At 45.9% G+C, this 17,900-nt stretch overlaps 1 protein-coding gene across 2 annotated transcripts; it reads left to right on the forward strand.

Moving 5' to 3' along the window:
* The first annotated feature begins 4,339 nt into the window (after positions 1-4,339).
* On the forward strand, positions 4,340-13,155 carry lipg (lipase, endothelial). 2 transcript variants are annotated; one of them, XM_002934440.5, is made up of 10 exons: positions 4,341-4,688; positions 7,987-8,177; positions 8,275-8,454; positions 8,634-8,745; positions 9,096-9,320; positions 9,403-9,645; positions 10,024-10,144; positions 10,274-10,492; positions 10,601-10,705; positions 10,911-13,155. In XM_002934440.5, exons 1-10 carry the CDS (start codon positions 4,595-4,597, stop codon positions 10,921-10,923), a joined length of 1,503 nt encoding a protein of 500 aa, XP_002934486.2. In that variant the 5' UTR covers positions 4,341-4,594; the 3' UTR covers positions 10,924-13,155. The 2 variants fall into 2 exon arrangements, with proteins under 2 accessions (XP_012822194.1, XP_002934486.2); XM_012966740.3 differs by lacking the exon at positions 10,911-13,155 and having other exon boundaries at positions 4,340-4,688; positions 10,601-10,709.
* The last annotated feature ends 4,745 nt before the right edge of the window (positions 13,156-17,900 follow it).

Consider the following 17,900-nt stretch of genomic DNA (forward strand, 5'->3'; position numbering starts at 1 on the left):
GCAGCAGCACCCAGTACCTGCCCCCAGTCTGTGAATAGTTGCCCAAGCTGAACCCCCTAAAGGCAACTTTACAGATCCTGCAGCCAGAGCCAAGAGATGGGGTTATATAAAGACTGTAAGGTGCCAGTGAGTGGGCACCAATAGGTTCTGGAGCTGCCCCTGTGCCCAAGCTGGGTTACTGGGCTCCTAATGTAAGGCTACTATATGACCCAGCAGGGTGTTTCTCTATGAGCTCATAGGGGTAGCAGCCAATAAGCAGCATTTACTGGTCACCTGCTTGAAAGCAGAGATCTGATTGGTTGCTATGGGTTACCAGACTCGGGGCACAGTGTGTGACTTTAGTTAGACAATAATAGAAAGAGGAAAGGCTGCGGCACGGCCGGAAACATAAAGCAACGTGTCCTTTAGCCGCAATCCCTTTATACATCACATTTTCCGATCCCTTTCATCTAAAGAGCAACAATTCCTATTTGTTTGTTTGTACAGGGAGGGGCTGCCAGGGAACCAGGTGATCGGCATTAACCCTTTCCTGCCAAAGCTTCTGTGGGTTAGAGACATTACCTACCAATGGCTCAATGGGCCTTTGCTTCCCCAGTACCACCCTGGTACCATAGGTTCTGCTCCATTGTCTGCTCAGATACACAGAGTTATTGGGCCCCGTCTCCAGCTCGGCTTCCCCATGTCTCTGTTTAGTCACCTGTATGGACTGCACTGTATAACTCATTGATTTACTGCAGGGGCGGAGCTATTTATTTATTATGAAACCAAGAGTGTAACCAATCAGAATCCATCATGTGTGGCCCCTTCTACAGCAACCTCTGAGAGGCCACAAGTCATCTAACTGGCAAGTGTGCCCTGTCCATACTGGCATTTATATAATAAAAGGCAGCAGTCCTGCCCTGCTTTATGGCTGAGATTCTAGCTATCTGTATAACAGAGCATTCTGTCACAGTGGCACAGATCCTATCTGATCCCCCCATTGTAAGCAGCAGTCCTGCCCTGCTTTATGGCTGAGATTCTAGCTATCTGTATAACAGAGCATTCTGTCACAGTGGCACAGATCCTATCTGACCCCCCCATTGTAAGCAGCAGTCCTGCCCTGCTTTATGGCTGAGATTCTAGCTATCTGTATAACAGAGCATTCTGTCACAGTGGCACAGATCCTATCTGATCCCCCCATTGTAAGCAGCAGTCCTGCCCTGCTTTATGGCTGAGATTCTAGCTATCTGTATAACAGAGCATTCTGTCACAGTGGCACAGATCCTATCTGATCCCCCCATTGTAAGCAGCAGTCCTGCCCTGCTTTATGGCTGAGATTCTAGCTATCTGTATAACAGAGCATTCTGTCACAGTGGCACAGATCCTATCTGATCCCCCCATTGTAAGCAGCAGTCCTGCCCTGCTTTATGGCTGAGATTCTATTGTGCCAAACTGTTCAGGCAAAATGTGGGAATATTAGAGGAAGGAAAATGATGAGATAGTAAGGAAAGGCATTATTATGGTACTAACTTGAATTAAGAGATTTAGGTATATTTCAGGGTGGTGAGAATTTAAAAAAAAAATGTAGGGGGGGGGGGGAATGGGTGCAAACAAGGAAACAGCCTGAGGTCCCTCCTTACAAAGTGGCCTGATGTAAAGTAAGGAGGGGTGAAGGCCACGCCCCCTGCCTGGGGTTACTGCCGGTCATAGGATTCCATTCATTTCCATTACATTTATATACACACCAGCTTGGGGTTCTCTCTCTGCCCCTCCCCGACCAATACTTTCTCAATTTCCGTTCTGATATCTTCTGCACAAAAGAATTATCCGACATTGTGTAAATGGCTGAAAATGCTGAGGGGGGGCTGCTGAATGGGGTATAATTCCCACCCTCCCTGCTTGGATTCAGATATATTATTAGAATGGAGGGTAGGAAATATATTATCTATATGGGTCGATTCAATAGAGCCACTTACTGTTTTATTTCTATTAGAATAACTGGCTGCAAAAGTGCAGAAGTGTCGTAACCCATAGCAACCGGTTCTGTATCTGCTTCATGTATTGTCATTGTCCCGGATCTTTATTAGAAAAATAGACTTTATGGGTTCCCATTTTCTATATACAGTAGGGCAGTGCAGCCTATAGACCTTCAGCTGATGTTGACTGGAGGGCCAACACCTCAGCTCCAAACAGGCTGTCATTAGGACGGTGGCCCACTGGGGTCAAGAACAAGCCGACATTTCCCAAAAATGTCACTTTTACTATTAATTTTGTACTTTTACATCTAAATTTGTCAAGTTCCCAGGTCCTGCCATAGGTCCACTCAGACCCAAGTGATTCTGCAGGTTCTGAATGCCACTGCTCCATGTGACTGGTGTCCCAGCATGCTTAGCATGCCAAAGATGTCTCCCTACAGTAAGTTCTCAGTGGTCACAACAAGACATCAATCATAAATGATTATTGTTGTTCCGCAAGAGTCGGTTTGCACACAGCGACCAGTTAAGAACAAGATTGTCCCTGTACATTCAGGCTTTTTAACCTTGTGGGAGGTGCAGGTACCATGAAAAGAATGTGCCCCCGGAAAGCAGAGATGCCATTGTTTATTCTATATTTCCCTGCTGGGGGGAATTAGGGCAGGAAGCATCAGCAAGGCCAGTCTTACAGACCCCCCCAAGGTATTCATGGCTGCCGTGGGGCAGAATAGATGCACGTCACATTCAATCAGAGGAGCCAAACTGATGGCTATATCTTCTATTGCCCCTGGGGGGGGGGGGGGTAATGGTTTTTAAGGCAATCAGAAAAGAGAGAATGCCAAGGGGGATAAATATGGCACATAACCAGCAGCTCAGATGCAAAGCCTGGGACTATTGTTGTTAATAAATGAGCAGCATTGATGGGAATGTGATAGGGACCTTAGATTGTAAGCTCCACTGGGGCAGGGACTGATGGGAATGTGATAGGGACCTTAGATTATAAGCTCACTGGGGCAGGGACTGATGGGAATGTGATAGGGACCTTAGATTGTAAGCTCACTGGGGCAGGGACTAATGGGAATGTGATAGGGACCTTAGATTGTAAGCTCACTGGGGCAGGGACTGATGGGAATGTGATAGGGACCTTAGATTGTAAGCTCACTGGGGCAGGGACTAATGGGAATGTGATAGGGACCTTAGATTGTAAGCTCACTGGGGCAGGGACTAATGGGAATGTGATAGGGACCTTAGATTGTAAGCTCACTGGGACAGGGACTGATGGGAATGGGATAGGGACCTTAGATTGTAAGCTCCACTGGGGCAGGGACTGATGGGAATGTGATAGGGACCTTAGATTGTAAGCTCACTGGGGCAGGGACTGATGGGAATGTGATAGGGACCTTAGATTGTAAGATCACTGGGGCAGGGACTGATGGGAATGGGATAGGGACCTTAGATTGTAAGCTCCACTGGGGCAGGGGCTGATGGGAATGGGATAGGGACCTTAGATTGTAAGCTCACTGGGGCAGGGACTGATGGGAATGGGATAGGGACCTTAGATTGTAAGCTCACTGGGGCAGGGGCTGATGGGAATGGGATAGGGACCTTAGATTGTAAGCTCACTGGGGCAGGGACTGATGGGAATGTGATAGGGACCTTAGATTGTAAGCTCACTGGGGCAGGGACTGATGGGAATGGGATAGGGACCTTAGATTGTAAGCTCACTGGGGCAGGGACTGATGGGAATGGGATAGGGACCTTAGATTGTAAGCTCACTGGGGCAGGGACTGATGGGAATGTGATAGGGACCTTAGATTGTAAGCTCACTGGGGCAGGGACTGATGGGAATGGGATAGGGACCTTAGATTGTAAGCTCACTGGGGCAGGGACTGATGGGAATGTGATAGGGACCTTAGATTGTAAGCTCACTGGGGCAGGGACTGATGGGAATGTGATAGGGACCTTAGATTGTAAGCTCACTGGGGCAGGGACTGATGGGAATGTGATAGGGACCTTAGATTGTAAGCAGGGGCTGATGGCAATGCTATGCGATCCTCCAGCTGTACCTAGTGCTGAGCAGGGAGCGGGCAGAGAAACATGACCCCCCCCCCCCCATAGGATCGGTACCAATCTACTCCCGCTCCCCCCTCCCCTCTCCCATCTGCTCCGGGGTGGAAGCCCTGATGCACAGGGGGTTCTGACTGTCACCCTCCATTGTTTGTTGTGACTGCGCAGCCCCAGCATCATTACTGTAGTTACTACGAGGGGGTGTGGCCAAAGCTTTCCATTCATTCATTGTAGGGCGTGTGGGAGGTGCGCCCAATCAGCGGCCGGACTCCAATCGGCCGATGCATCACATGACCCGACACAAGGCTTTTAATCTACTGCCACCTTCCCCTTTACAACTAGTCATTCAATCGCTCCCTGCGGCTCCACGACAGGCGGTTTCTCTTACCCTTCATTTATTTGGGGTCTTCTATCAACCTCTTTACCTGCTGCTTTTATCTATTGGGGGTCTGACATCCCGGCCCCCCACATTCACTTGTATCCCGACTATAAACCGACTCACCGGGAAACTTTATAAAACGCGCGTCTCCGCCAATCCAGTCGCTGTCAGTCGCTGCTTTTCTATTTAGCAAGACATGAGCATCTCGCTCGGATTGTTGTGGTTATGTTTGGCGTCTGTGGTGCGATTTGGGCAGATGTCGCAGCTGGCTGAGGAGGGACTCCTGAAAGGTGAGGGCTTTTATATTGAATTTAATTGATTATCCCTCCGCTTTATTCTCTATTTTATTCTCTATTTCCCTCCTTATCTCCTCTCACTGCTTCATTAATAGGTGGTTATTATCACTAATACAAAAGATCCCATTCTCATTTCTGTATCATTGCCGGCTCCCTGATTGGTCGGTTCCGCTAATGAATGAATTGGAGGCAGATGGGATCGGCTGATAGAGTCCCAGGGTTATCTGCTCTCATTATTAGAACTACCATTAATTACTGCACCGCTACAATAAGAAATACAAGTCCCAGCATCCTCAGCCAGTCATACATAACTACATAACCTTTTGTTTGAACTCATATAAAATAAGTTACTATATATAATATGATTAGTTCAATAGAATTCATCATTTGCCCACTTTGCAGTCATGTGACTAAGCTAGAATGTAGGTGAGATATTGGCAGTTTACTGTTATATTTCCCAAAGCAGAATGTGGCGCTAACGGGCTGCTGGGAAAATGGGGACTGGGAATGTGGGATCTGACTGTAGGACTCCTTGTATAAGAGGCAGGGCAGTGCTGAAGGGCAAATGAATTTAAAATAAAACTGCTGGAAGGAATTCACCCCAGAGGTAACCTGAACCCTTCTAATTACAGGTTAAAGAGAGGAGCTGGCTTCAGCCTATAGGGAGCTTCCCCTTGGCCTTGGCAATGTTCCTTCTGCCTGCCCTTGGGAGCTGGGGGTTGTACTTGGCTAGCTGCTCAGCTTAGGGGCCAGTGCCACCCTTATGGCTCTCTATAACATTCCTCAGAGTCTCATTGCCCAATAGAATGTACAGTTGTTGCAGAACCACAACCCCCAGAACCCACAAGAAGAAGCTTCTAACAGGCTGGGCTGTGGCCTGTGGAACAGGTTCAAGATCAGGGGCGTGGCCTAGGGCCAGGTGGGGCAGTTAGTGCATCTCACGAGTGATTCACCAATCACCTGACTGCCCCATAGGCAGGTAACAAGGGACAGTCACTGTGCTGGTTTGGGCTCCTCTGCTCTGGAACTGAGCTGTCCCACTGGTGCTGAACTGGGATTCCCGGCATGTGAGGCAAAAGGATGATGGGAGTTGGACTGAAGGGATAGGTGGGCAGGGACTTCTCTAGCTGGCATTGTGTATTGGCAGGCTGGGCATCACTGATATAAAGTGCCCCCATTGAGCTCTGATGAACCTCCTTGGGCTGTACCCTGACCCAGATTACTGCCCCCCCCCCCCCAATGAAAGTTTAGACAAAGCACAGGTAGATTAATGGGTTAATCATTCTGCTTGGAGGTTTCAGAACTTGAGATGCCCCCCCCCCCCCCCACATAAGCTTTGTGGGGTTGGTTCACCTTTAACTTTTAGTATGTTATAGAATACCCTATTCTTAGCAGCTTTGCAATTGGTTTCCATTATTTATTTCTTATCGTTTTTTAATTATCTGCCTCTTTGCAGCTTTCAAATGGGGGTCACTGACCCCGGCAGCCAAAAACCTATTGCCCTGTGAGGCTCCAGTTTTATTATTATTGTTACTTATCATTCCTTATCTTTCTATGCAGTCCCTCTCCTATTCATATTCCCATCTCTCGTTTCAACCACTGCCTGGTTGCTAGGGTAAATAAGACTCTAGCAACCAAACTCTGCTAAAATACCAAATGGAGAGCTGCTGAACAAATGATAAATAAAAAAATGAAGACCAATTGCAAAATGTCTCTGAATATCAATGTGTACACCATATTACTGCTAAGTAGCTCCATGTGTCTTCCCCCATTCATTGTGGCCCTATTCAAGCTAAGGTCCTGCTGTCCCAGGATTTAACCCTTGCATCTCTGCACTTGGGCACAATTCCCTGACGCCCAGGGTACGTTCCTGACACCAAGCTTGGCCCCTCGCCGAGGCCATTTATATATGTATATCTCCCTGTTAGCACCGCCTACAATCACCCCTGCGCTTAATGAGCAGGAAGCCTGAAAACAATGAGATTGGGAGATTAGAAAATGAGGGGGAATGGAGGCCATCTGCGTCCCCCATTCCCCCAGCCAAACCCTTATCTGGCAGATGTTCTGCCTTCAGCTCGGAAGCCTGTAATTTCGGATATTTCTGTTCATGTTCCACTATAAAAAAAAAAAAAGGGACATCTGCCTGACAACTGTGGGGCTCCCCATACCCACGTGGCAGTCTCTGCGCTGGGCCGGTGTGGATGGAGGGTGGTTATGGGCAAGTGGGAACCCTGCCAAGGGTAAATCTGCACCTGCGTTAATTAAACATTTCTGCTCTTTTATTCCTGAATGTGCGGAAATTCTTAGCTGAAGGCAAATACCCCCCCTCCCCGACCCCCTCCCACCCTGACATATTTTAAATTGGCATCCTAGATGGCTAATTTGCAATTAATTGTGATGCACGCTGTGCCAGATTCTGCACCGCCATGGGAATATGCATAAATAATCTGCTTATTGGCTGTGTAAGATCTTCATTTCATGGTTTTTAAAGGGGTGGGGGAGGTTTTGGAAGAACATGGGGTAAGCCGTACTGTTGGGGCAAAACATTGATGATTACCTTTAGGGGGTACCTGCCCTTGGTCCTACAGAGAAACCTGTAAATCTCAGCATAGTGAGAATATAGGGAATGATTTACTTTGCCTTTATAAAGGGCACATAGTCCGTGAAGTTATTATTATTATTAACATTTATTTATAAAGCCCCAACATATCCCGCAGCGCTGTACAATAAGTGGGTTTCATACATTGGGCATACAGAGGAACATATAAAGCAATCAGTAACCGATACAGGAGGGGAAGAGAGCCCTGCCCAAAAGAGCTTACAATCTACAAGGAGTAACATATAAAGCAATCAGTAACCGATACAGGAGGGGAAGGGAGCCCTGCCCAAAAGAGCTTACACTCTACAAGGAGTAACATATAAAGCAATCAGTAACCGATACAGGAGGGGAAGGGAGCCCTGCCCAAAAGAGCTTACACTCTACAAGGAGTAACCTATAAAGCAATCAGTAACCGATACAGGAGGGGAAGAGAGCCCTGCCCAAAAGAGCTTACACTCTACAAGGAGTAACATATAAAGCAATCAATAACCGATACAGGAGGGGAAGAGAGCCCTGCCCAAAAGAGCTTACAATCTACAAGGAGTAACATATAAAGCAATCAATAACTGATACAAGAGGGGAAGGGAGCCCTGCCCAAAAGAGCTTACACTCTACAAGTTAATCCTTAATCGAGGAAGAAGGGTCTTTTTGTTGATGGGAATTTAAGTTGATGGCTTTTATTTGTGCCCACAGATGACACCATTGCGAATTTACTTTCGGACGAGAACGTCGTGGTGCCAGATATGAACCCCCATGTGCGGTTTAACGTCCACTTCTCCAAGTACGACAGTGGCTGCTTCCTGATTCCCGGCCAGGAGGAATGCTTGGGCAACTGCAACTACAACACGTCGGCCAAGACCTTTATTGTTATCCATGGATGGAGTGTGAGTATTTAGAACCTTGGATCTGGGTGTAGAACACTGTGAGGTTGTTCTCTAAGGCATTAACCCAATTAACGTGAATGTTTGTTCCTCTCCTCAGATGAGCGGTTTGTTTGAGACTTGGTTGCACCGGTTGGTAGGGGCCCTGCAGGAAAGAGAGCGCTATGCCAACGTCATTGTTGTGGACTGGATGAATCTGGCGCACCAGCTCTATCCTGATGCTGTGAATAACACCATGGTGGTTGGGAAGGACATTGCTGTGCTTATGGACTGGTTGCAGGTATGTACTTGTATCCCTGCTGTATGTATATGTATAACAACCCTTAGTCTTTAATTAATGCCCAACACTGATCTTATTGTGAAGTCCACCTGTATAGTCCCTTAATGCCCCACCATAACCTCTGTTTAGAAGCTCTCTCTGTATGGCTTCACTAATATTCATTAAATCGGATTCCACAGGAGAAAGCAAACCTCTCCCTTGAAAACGTTCACCTCATTGGCTACAGTCTTGGTGCACACGTTGCTGGTTATGCAGGAAACTTTGTCACCGGAAGAATCGGCCGTATAACAGGTCAGTTATCTGCAGGACTTCCATTTCGCCATGACGTAGACCATCTATCTTGATCAGCCCTCCAACAAGCCCTCCCCTGTGATTCTCATTCTACTTGAAGATATCAGAGCTAATTTCATGAAGACCATAGACTCCTACTATAGCCTTTTTGTTACTGCCCATGCCCATTCTTTCTATTCAGACAATGTGTCCCACGGTATAGTAAATCACTGATGACCGAACAAACCAAGATTTGAGGTCCTCTTACAAACTACTATAAGCCCACACACTTACCCATTATTCTATATTACTGTCTCCATGAAGAACGTTTGGTCTTAGCTAATAACCTTCTTACTCCTGTTCCATTGTAGGTCTGGATCCAGCAGGACCTATGTTTGAAGGAGCAGAAGCCCACAAACGCCTTTCTCCAGATGATGCAGATTTTGTAGATGTTCTCCATACTTACACAAGGGAAGCTTTGGGGGTCAGCATTGGGATTCAGATGCCTATTGGCCACATTGATATATATCCCAATGGTGGAGACTTTCAACCAGGCTGTGGTCTAAGTGATGTTCTCGGGGCAATTGCATATGGAAGTAAGTTATTTTTGTGGAGCACCATCTACACCTTCTTGATTGCACTGGATCCTAGAATTGCCCTAATTTTTATTACTTCCAGGCATCGGCGATGCAGTAAAATGCGAGCATGAAAGGTCCGTGCACTTGTTTGTGGATTCCCTTATTCACAAGGACCAAGAGAGCTTCGCTTTCCAATGCACTGACTCTGATCGCTTCAAGAAGGGCATTTGCCTGAGCTGCCGCAAGAACAGATGCAACGCTATTGGCTACAATGCAAAGCGAATGAGGAGCAAGCGCAACAGCAAGATGTTCCTCAAAACCCGGGCACAGATGCCATACAAAGGTGAGCCCCCTGGGGTGCGTCTGCAGACACTTACATGCATCTCTATGTATTCACCCAGACAGAGTGATAGGCCGGTGAAAGAATTAGAAATCTTGGAGTCCTGTGTTTACTCCTAAAGCCTTGAGTTTTAGTTAAGCTCGTCGGTGTTCAACGACCGGTGGTGGAGCTGTGCTTCTACTGCACTTGGCACTAACACCGTAGCACTAGAATGGTATCCACCATGTTGGCCCGTTCCATAGGCTTTAAAGAACAGGTAAATAGTGTGAAAAGTCATGACGGTGTACCTCATTGTACCCCATTGTTCCAGGAACCAAGGTCTGTCTTTAGACTTCCCAGCAAAGCCTCTATGTCTAACTCTGTGTCTGATCTCTCTTCCAGTTTTCCATTATCAGATGAAAATGCACATTTTCAATTACAAAGATGCACTGGAATCCGAGCCCACCTTTTCTGTGACTCTCATGGGAACCTTGAATGATTCTGCCCCTCTGCCCCTTGCAGTGTGAGTACCCATTAACCTTCCTGTTATCAAATTAAAAAGCTCGGCCTTAGATATGTATTTTAGGGTTGGTGGGATGTATATGGGACATTACAGGTGCAGACATGATTTAACTTGTGTTTTTTTGGACAGTCCCGGGGAGATCGGATACAACTATACAAACACATTCCTGGTTTACACAGAAGAAAACATTGGGGAGCTCTTGAAGATCCAGCTGAAGTGGGATGGAACCAAACAGTCCTGGTATTCCTTTTGGAACTCCTTCCAGAACTACTGGGCCAAGAATGACGTCATTGACAAAGAACTCCATATCCGACGCATACGAGTAAAATCCGGGGAGACCCAGCAAAAGTAAGTAGTAATATCTGGGTGTTAGGGTGTGAGTACCTACCTTGCTGCCAGTGGGGAAATAAAACCCGACACCCTCAATGAAATTCAACCTTTTTTCTTCTTTAATAGGTTTACATTCTGTCTTGAAAATCCGGAATCAACTGTTATAATGCCTGGTAGTGACCTTGTATTCGCCAAGTGTAGAGACGGTTGGGAAGTCAAGCCACGAAAGCGGTAAGAAATCGTTATTGCAACATATCTGTAAGGGAAGAACAAGCTTGGGTGGGTTCTGGGTGCTGTAGCCCAACTGTAGGGGGCTGTTATGGTTATACGGTAATGGAATAGAAGCCTAATACATCTCGTCCATGCTTGCTGTAGGAAGGGATTGTGCATTTAGTCATGCAATAGACCTTCTTATGTGTTTCCTTTCTTCCTCCAGTGTGAGCCTGTAATGTACCAGCAATGGCGGGGTGTCTCCTGTCTCCTGCAGCCTTGTCCACGGAAGACCAAATAACCTGTGAACAAGGAAAGGTTCTGTGTATCGCACTGAAGATATGGCTGCTGGTTAATAGCCGAAGCCAACAAGGACAGACGGCTGCAGGGAGTCCCTTCAGCCAATGAACAGCTCGACGGAGCTCAACCAAAACCGTAGCACTAACTCTGTGGTGGGGATGGGGGGGGGGGGGTAAAGGGGTGGAAGTCTTGTTACGCTTAAGGGCTTTGTATTACTTTAAAAGTGATGGTGGCCCACCATGATAACATGTAGCCAGCAAGTGAAGGCGAAGATAGGGTGGAAGGTGTGCTGGTTGTGGCTAGAGAAGACTACATGTTGGCCACCGCTGAGGTCAATGAAAGCCTGTTTACCTATTTTGCTCTTCCAATGGGTTTCTTCCCATCTCCATTTTTTTTTTTTTAAAGGAACAGTAATGTTACGAAACTGTCTTCTATGAAGTACAGTGCAGCAACATGTTTGGATGCTTCCAGAGCAGGTCAACAAGTTGCTTTTGTTTTGAAAGAGCGTATGTGATCTCTGGAAGAGAATATGCAAGCCGTGCGTGTAGTACGAGTAGTAGTAGTATGCTTGACGCTTTATAGCTTCATCGGCCATGTGTTTATTTATGGTCTCACACTGAATTCCTATCATTTCTCTGCAAAAAAGCACTTTGTTTTCAACATTACTGTCCCTTTAAAATGCCCTGATCATAACTATGCCGGCCATCTCAACGCTCAAGGCTTACAGTACGATCAAAGGGAATCCATTAGCCTTGAGTCATGTGGCATTGCAGGAATTCTCATGCTGCTGTTTTTTCTTTTTGGTTTGAGAAACAAAATCAAAGTTGGGACTACTATTCTAAATGGCTCTAAATCCATCCCTTCCCCCACCAAACCACCATTTGCACCAACCTTATCCCACTAAGCCTTCCAGCTGTTGACCTTAAATAATCTGTATACATTGTATCGCCTACCCAACCTTCTGCTTGGACATCCTTAACATCCACTCTTAATTTCTGCTAGCCAGTTCTTTCTTTACCATGTGTGGGTTGCTACGAAGGTAGACTGCTTAGATACACCCATGCTGCAGTTTCGCTGGGTGGTAATGTCTTGCTGTAGACTGTTTGTATTTTGGAGGCCATCTGATGTCTTCTGCCTGTTCCAAAGTAGAAGACTGGTTAATTAGAAGTGAGACCAATGGAAGTGTTGTTGTACTTGGGGACATCCTGCTTATGTCCTTCCATTGCCACATTAATGCTATGATGGACACCTCTCCATTTTATTAAAAGGGCTATGATTGGTGTTCTACATGAGGACAGTTTTGGACATAGCTTCATTGGATTTTAGACCTTTTTCATTCATGATCTAAAATCATGTAGTTGGGTATCATCCAGAAGAGCTCCACTCTTGGATAACCTTCTCCTTGATGGGACTAATAGAAGATCTTCTTGCTTTAGGGTTTCTGTCCTTTCTAAATTCGCTTCCAATCTCAGAACTGGTTTTAGTCCTGTTTTAGCTTTGGTATACTCAACATTTGGGTGCTTGAGCTATAAGGTTACATCTGCGTTACTGTAGTTTATGCTCGTAACCTCTTGAGATCCACCTACTCTGTATATGAAGTTTTACCTGCAACTGAAGATGTATTTATTGACCTATGTTACATTACATGCAGTATTAAAGAGGTGCTGGGGGTGGAGGTTAATTATTGTCGAGAAATACCATTCCTGTAGTAGAAGATGGCTAATGTTTGACCTTTATTTTTTAAAGACGTAGCAGATCAGGGCTGTATGGTCCATGGTGTAGCCTCTGTGAAGGTTACTTTTGGTCATGGGGATGGTAACTGATATGAATCTATGTCCACCTTGTAAAGTTACATTTCAGAGCGTTGTAATATTTGTGCATATTTATAGATCTTTGATATCAAACAATATTCAGCCTTTCCCGACACCTTCATAGAGGACCAGTCTCCATTTGTGTCCGGACCGTGCTCCTCTGATACCAGCAGGGTTATGGCTGCCCAGTTTCTCTGATGCCTTGATGACATATTTATGAATTTGTACATACTGCCTTTTGTAAATTGATATTTATATATGTATATCATGACATTGTATTTGTTAATGGCTTAATACTATTTTCTAGGATATTTAAAGAAAGCTTTGTAATGTCTTATTTAAATAAAATGAATTTGTGTAGGTTTGTCTGAATGGCTTTTGTTTTTAATATGAAATCTGTTTCTGTGCCAAGTCTGGCATTTTAGCTGGAATAAGGTGGCTTGCCAATTGGTTTCCCACTGAGCCTGATGTAAATATTGTAGCACCAATGTCCCACTGCTGAAATAATGAGGGTTCTGGGTATCTCGTATCACTTTTACATAGTAACATAGTAACATAGTAAGTTGGGTTGAAAAAAGACATACGTCCATCAGGTTCAACCATAATGCCTATATATAACCTGCCTAACTACTAGTTGATCCAGAGGAAGGCAAAAAACCCCATCTGAAGCCTCTCTAATTTGCCACAGAGGGGAAAAAATTCCTTCCTGACTCCAAGATGGCAATCTCCCCTACCCCTGTATTCCCTCACTTGTACTGAGAGCTATCCCCCCTACCCCTGTATTCCCTCACTTGTACTGAGAGCTATCTCCCCTACCCCTGTATTCCCTCACTTGTACTGAGAGCTATCCCCCCTACCCCTGTATTCCCTCACTTGTACTGAGAGCTATCCCCCCTACCCCTGTATTCCCTCACTTGTACTGAGAGCTATCCCCCCTACCCCTGTATTCCCTCACTTGTACTGAGAGCTATCTCCCATAACCCTGTATTCCCTCACTTGTACTGAGAGCTATCTCCCCTACCCCTGTATTCCCTCACTTGTACTGAGAGCTATCTCCCATACCCCTGTATTCCCTCACTTGTACTGAGAGCTATCTCCCCTACCCCTGTATTCCCTCACTTGTACTGAGAGCTATCTCCCCTACCCCTGTATTCCCTCACTTGTACTGAGAGCTATCTCCCCTACCCCTGTATTCCCTCACTTGTACTGAGAGCTATCTCTCCTACCCCTGTATTCCCTCACTTGTACTGAGGGCTATCTCCCATACCCCTGTATTCCCTCACTTGTACTGAGAGCTATCCCCCCTACCCCTGTATTCCCTCACTTGTACTGAGAGCTATCCCCCCTACCCCTGTATTCCCTCACTTGTACTGAGGGCTATCTCCCATACCCCTGTATTCCCTCACTTGTACTGAGAGCTATCTCCCTACCCCTGTATTCACTCACTTGTACTGAGAGCTATCTCCCATACCCCTGTATTCCCTCACTTGTACTGAGAGCTATCTCCCATAACCCTGTATTCCCTCACTTGTACTGAGAGCTATCCCCCTACCCCTGTATTCCCTCACTTGTACTGAGAGCTATCCCCCCTACCCCTGTATTCCCTCACTTGTACTGAGAGCTATCTCCCCTACCCCTGTATTCCCTCACTTGTACTGAGAGCTATCCCCCCTACCCCTGTATTCCCTCACTTGTACTGAGAGCTATCCCCCCTACCCCTGTATTCCCTCACTTGTACTGAGAGCTATCCCCCCTACCCCTGTATTCCCTCACTTGTACTGAGAGCTATCCCCCCTACCCCTGTATTCCCTCACTTGTACTGAGAGCTATCCCCCCTACCCCTGTATTCCCTCACTTGTACTGAGAGCTATCTCCCCTACCCCTGTATTCCCTCACTTGTACTGAGAGCTATCTCCCCTACCCCTGTATTCCCTCACTTGTACTGAGAGCTATCTCCCATACCCCTGTATTCCCTCACTTGTACTGAGAGCTATCTCCCCTACCCCTGTATTCCCTCACTTGTACTGAGAGCTATCCCCCCTACCCCTGTATTCCCTCACTTGTACTGAGAGCTATCTCCCATACCCCTGTATTCCCTCACTTGTACTGAGAGCTATCCCCCCTACCCCTGTATTCCCTCACTTGTACTGAGAGCTATCTCCCCTACCCCTGTATTCCCTCACTTGTACTGAGAGCTATCTCTCCTACCCCTGTATTCCCTCACTTGTACTGAGAGCTATCTCCCCTACCCCTGTATTCCCTCACTTGTACTGAGAGCTATCTCTCCTACCCCTGTATTCCCTCACTTGCTAAATACCCACCCAGCCCCTTCTTAAAGCTATATAATGTATCAGCCAGTACAACTGATTCGGGGAGGGAATCCCACAACCTCACAGCTCTCACTGTAACAAACCCTTTCCCAATATTTAAATGGAACCTCCCTTCTTCTAAACAGAGTGGGTGCCCTCGTGTCCGTTGGAAGGACCTACTGGTAAATAAAACATTAGAAAGGTTATTATATGATCCCTTTATATATTTATACATAGTTATCATGTCACCCCTTAAGCGCCTCTTCTCCAGTGTAAACAGACCCAACTTGGCCAGCCTTTCCCCATAACTGAGACTTTCCATACCCTTTACCAGCTTAGTTGCCCTTCTCTGGACCCTCTCTAACTCAATAATGTCCCGTTTGAGCACTGGAGACCAAAACTGAACAGCATATTCTAGATGGGGCCTTACCAGCGCTCTGTAAAGGGGAAGAATAACCCCCTCCTCCCGTGAATCTATACCCCTTTTAATACAGCTCAAAACCCTGTTTGCCCTTCAGCTGCTGCCTGGCATTGCTTGCTACAGCCAAGTTTATTATCTACAAGGACTCCAAGGTCCTTCTCCATTATGGATTTGCCTAGTGCAGTCCCATTAAGGGTATACAGGGCTTGCATATTTTTACATCCCAGGTGCATGACCTTACATTTATCCACATTAAATCTCATCTGCCACTTAGCTGCCCAGATTGCCAGTTGGTCAAGATCCTGCTGCAGGGATGTCACATCCTGGATAGAATTGACTGGCCTGCAGAGTTTTGTGTCATCTGCAAACACTGATACATTACTCATAATACCCTCCCCTAAGTCATTTATGAACAAGTTAAACAAAAGTGGACCCAGTACAGAACCCTGAGGGACCCCACTGAGAACCTTACTCCAAGTAGAGAATGTGCCATTAACAACCCCCCTCTGTACCCGATCCTGTAGCCAGTTTTCTATCCATGTGCAAACGACTTCACTAAGACCAATAGACCTTAGCTTAGAAAGCAGTCGTTTGTGGGGAACGGTATCAAATGCTTTGCCAAAATCCAAATAGATGATATCTACTGCCCCCTACTGTCCAGCTTCTTACTTACCTCATCATAAAAAGCAATTAAATTGGTCTGACATGACCTGTCCTTCATAAAGCCATGCTGATTACTGCTCATAATACCATTCTCCACTACATAATTTTGAATGTGATCCCTTAACAAGCCTTCAAATAACTTGCCCACCACGGATGTCAAACTTACAGGCCTATAATTGCCAGGCTGAGATCTTATTCCCTTTTTAAATATGGGAATGACATTCGCCTTCTTCCAATCCCTAGGTACCATACCTGATGAGAGAGTCTGAGAATATCAGAAACAAGGGCCACTGCAATTCTGCCCCTAGCTCTCTCAGTACCCGAGGGTGTATTCCATCTGGCCCAGGTGCCTTGTTTACATTTATCGTGTGTAACCCTTTAAGCACCATATCCTGTGCCAACCACTGTGTAGTTGGAGCTGAGGCAACAGTGCAGCTATTGGGTGGGACTTGGCCCTCTGGCTCCCCCTACTGTATACACAGAAGAAAAGAACTGGTTAAGCACATCTGCCTTTTCTGTATCCGCTGTAACCATATTGTTATTATAACTCAATGGGGCCACACCCTCAACCTGCATCTTTTTACTATTAATATACTTAAAAAACTTTTTGGGGTTAGTCTTGGCCTCGGCCGCGATGCGCTCCTCATTTTCTATCTTTGCCTTCCGGATTGCTGTTTTACAACACTTGTTATAGTGTTTATATTCATTAAACGCAGCTACTGTCCCCTCTGACTTATATTTCTTAAAAGCTTTCCTTTTTCTCCCTATTAACTTCTTTACCTCAGAGTTAAGCCACATAGGGTGATTCTTAACACTTCTACTTTTTCTTATTAATGGAATGAATTGAGAACAGTAATGATTTAATATCATTTTAAATGACAACCATTTCTGCTCTGTGTTTTTATCAGAAAACATAATGCCCCAATCTATGCCCTGAAGCGCTGCCCTTAAGGAGCTAAAATTTGCCTTCCTAAAATTCAGTGTCTTTGTTGCCCCCGTGTAAATTTGTTTCCTGCACCAAACATCAAATGAAATAACATTATGGTCACTATTACCCAGGGGTTCAACCACTTGCACATTTGCTATACGTTCTGGGTCATTAGAGATCACTAGATCTAGTATAGCATTGTTCCTGGTTGGCTCCTCAACAACCTGTGACATAAAGTTGTCGTGCAGCAAGTTTATAAACTTGTTCCCATTTACTGTCCTGGCAGTACTATTGCCCCAGTCAATATCAGGGTAATTAAAATCCCCCATTATTATCACTTGCCCCAAACTAGCAGCCTTTCCTATTTGCAACAGGAGCTGGGCCTCCTCCTCCTCACTTACATTAGGGGGTCTATAGCAAACCCCTACAATTAGTTTGGTAGATTCTTTACTATCTGTGAGAAGCTCAACCCATAAGGATTCAGCTCCCTCTGTTAACCCCATCACTTCCTCCCTAATATTTGCTTTTAATTCCTGCTTAATGAACAGACACACTCCTCCTCCTTTTCTATTGCCCCTGTCCCTCCGAATCAATGTAGGAAAAGTAATGAAAACCATAAAAAGGCCTGTTATGGAGAGTTTGTCTGATATGCAACGGGGCAAACCATGGGAATGGTACCCTTGAGTTCAGGAGAGTTGTCACCAATGGTAGGTTAGATTTAACCGCAGGAGACTAATCTCACCTTATACCACTACCCTATAGGACTGCACTAGGCAAATCCATC

This window comes from Xenopus tropicalis, chromosome 1, assembly GCF_000004195.4.
Source record: "Xenopus tropicalis strain Nigerian chromosome 1, UCB_Xtro_10.0, whole genome shotgun sequence".
NCBI lineage: Eukaryota > Metazoa > Chordata > Amphibia > Anura > Pipidae > Xenopus > Xenopus tropicalis.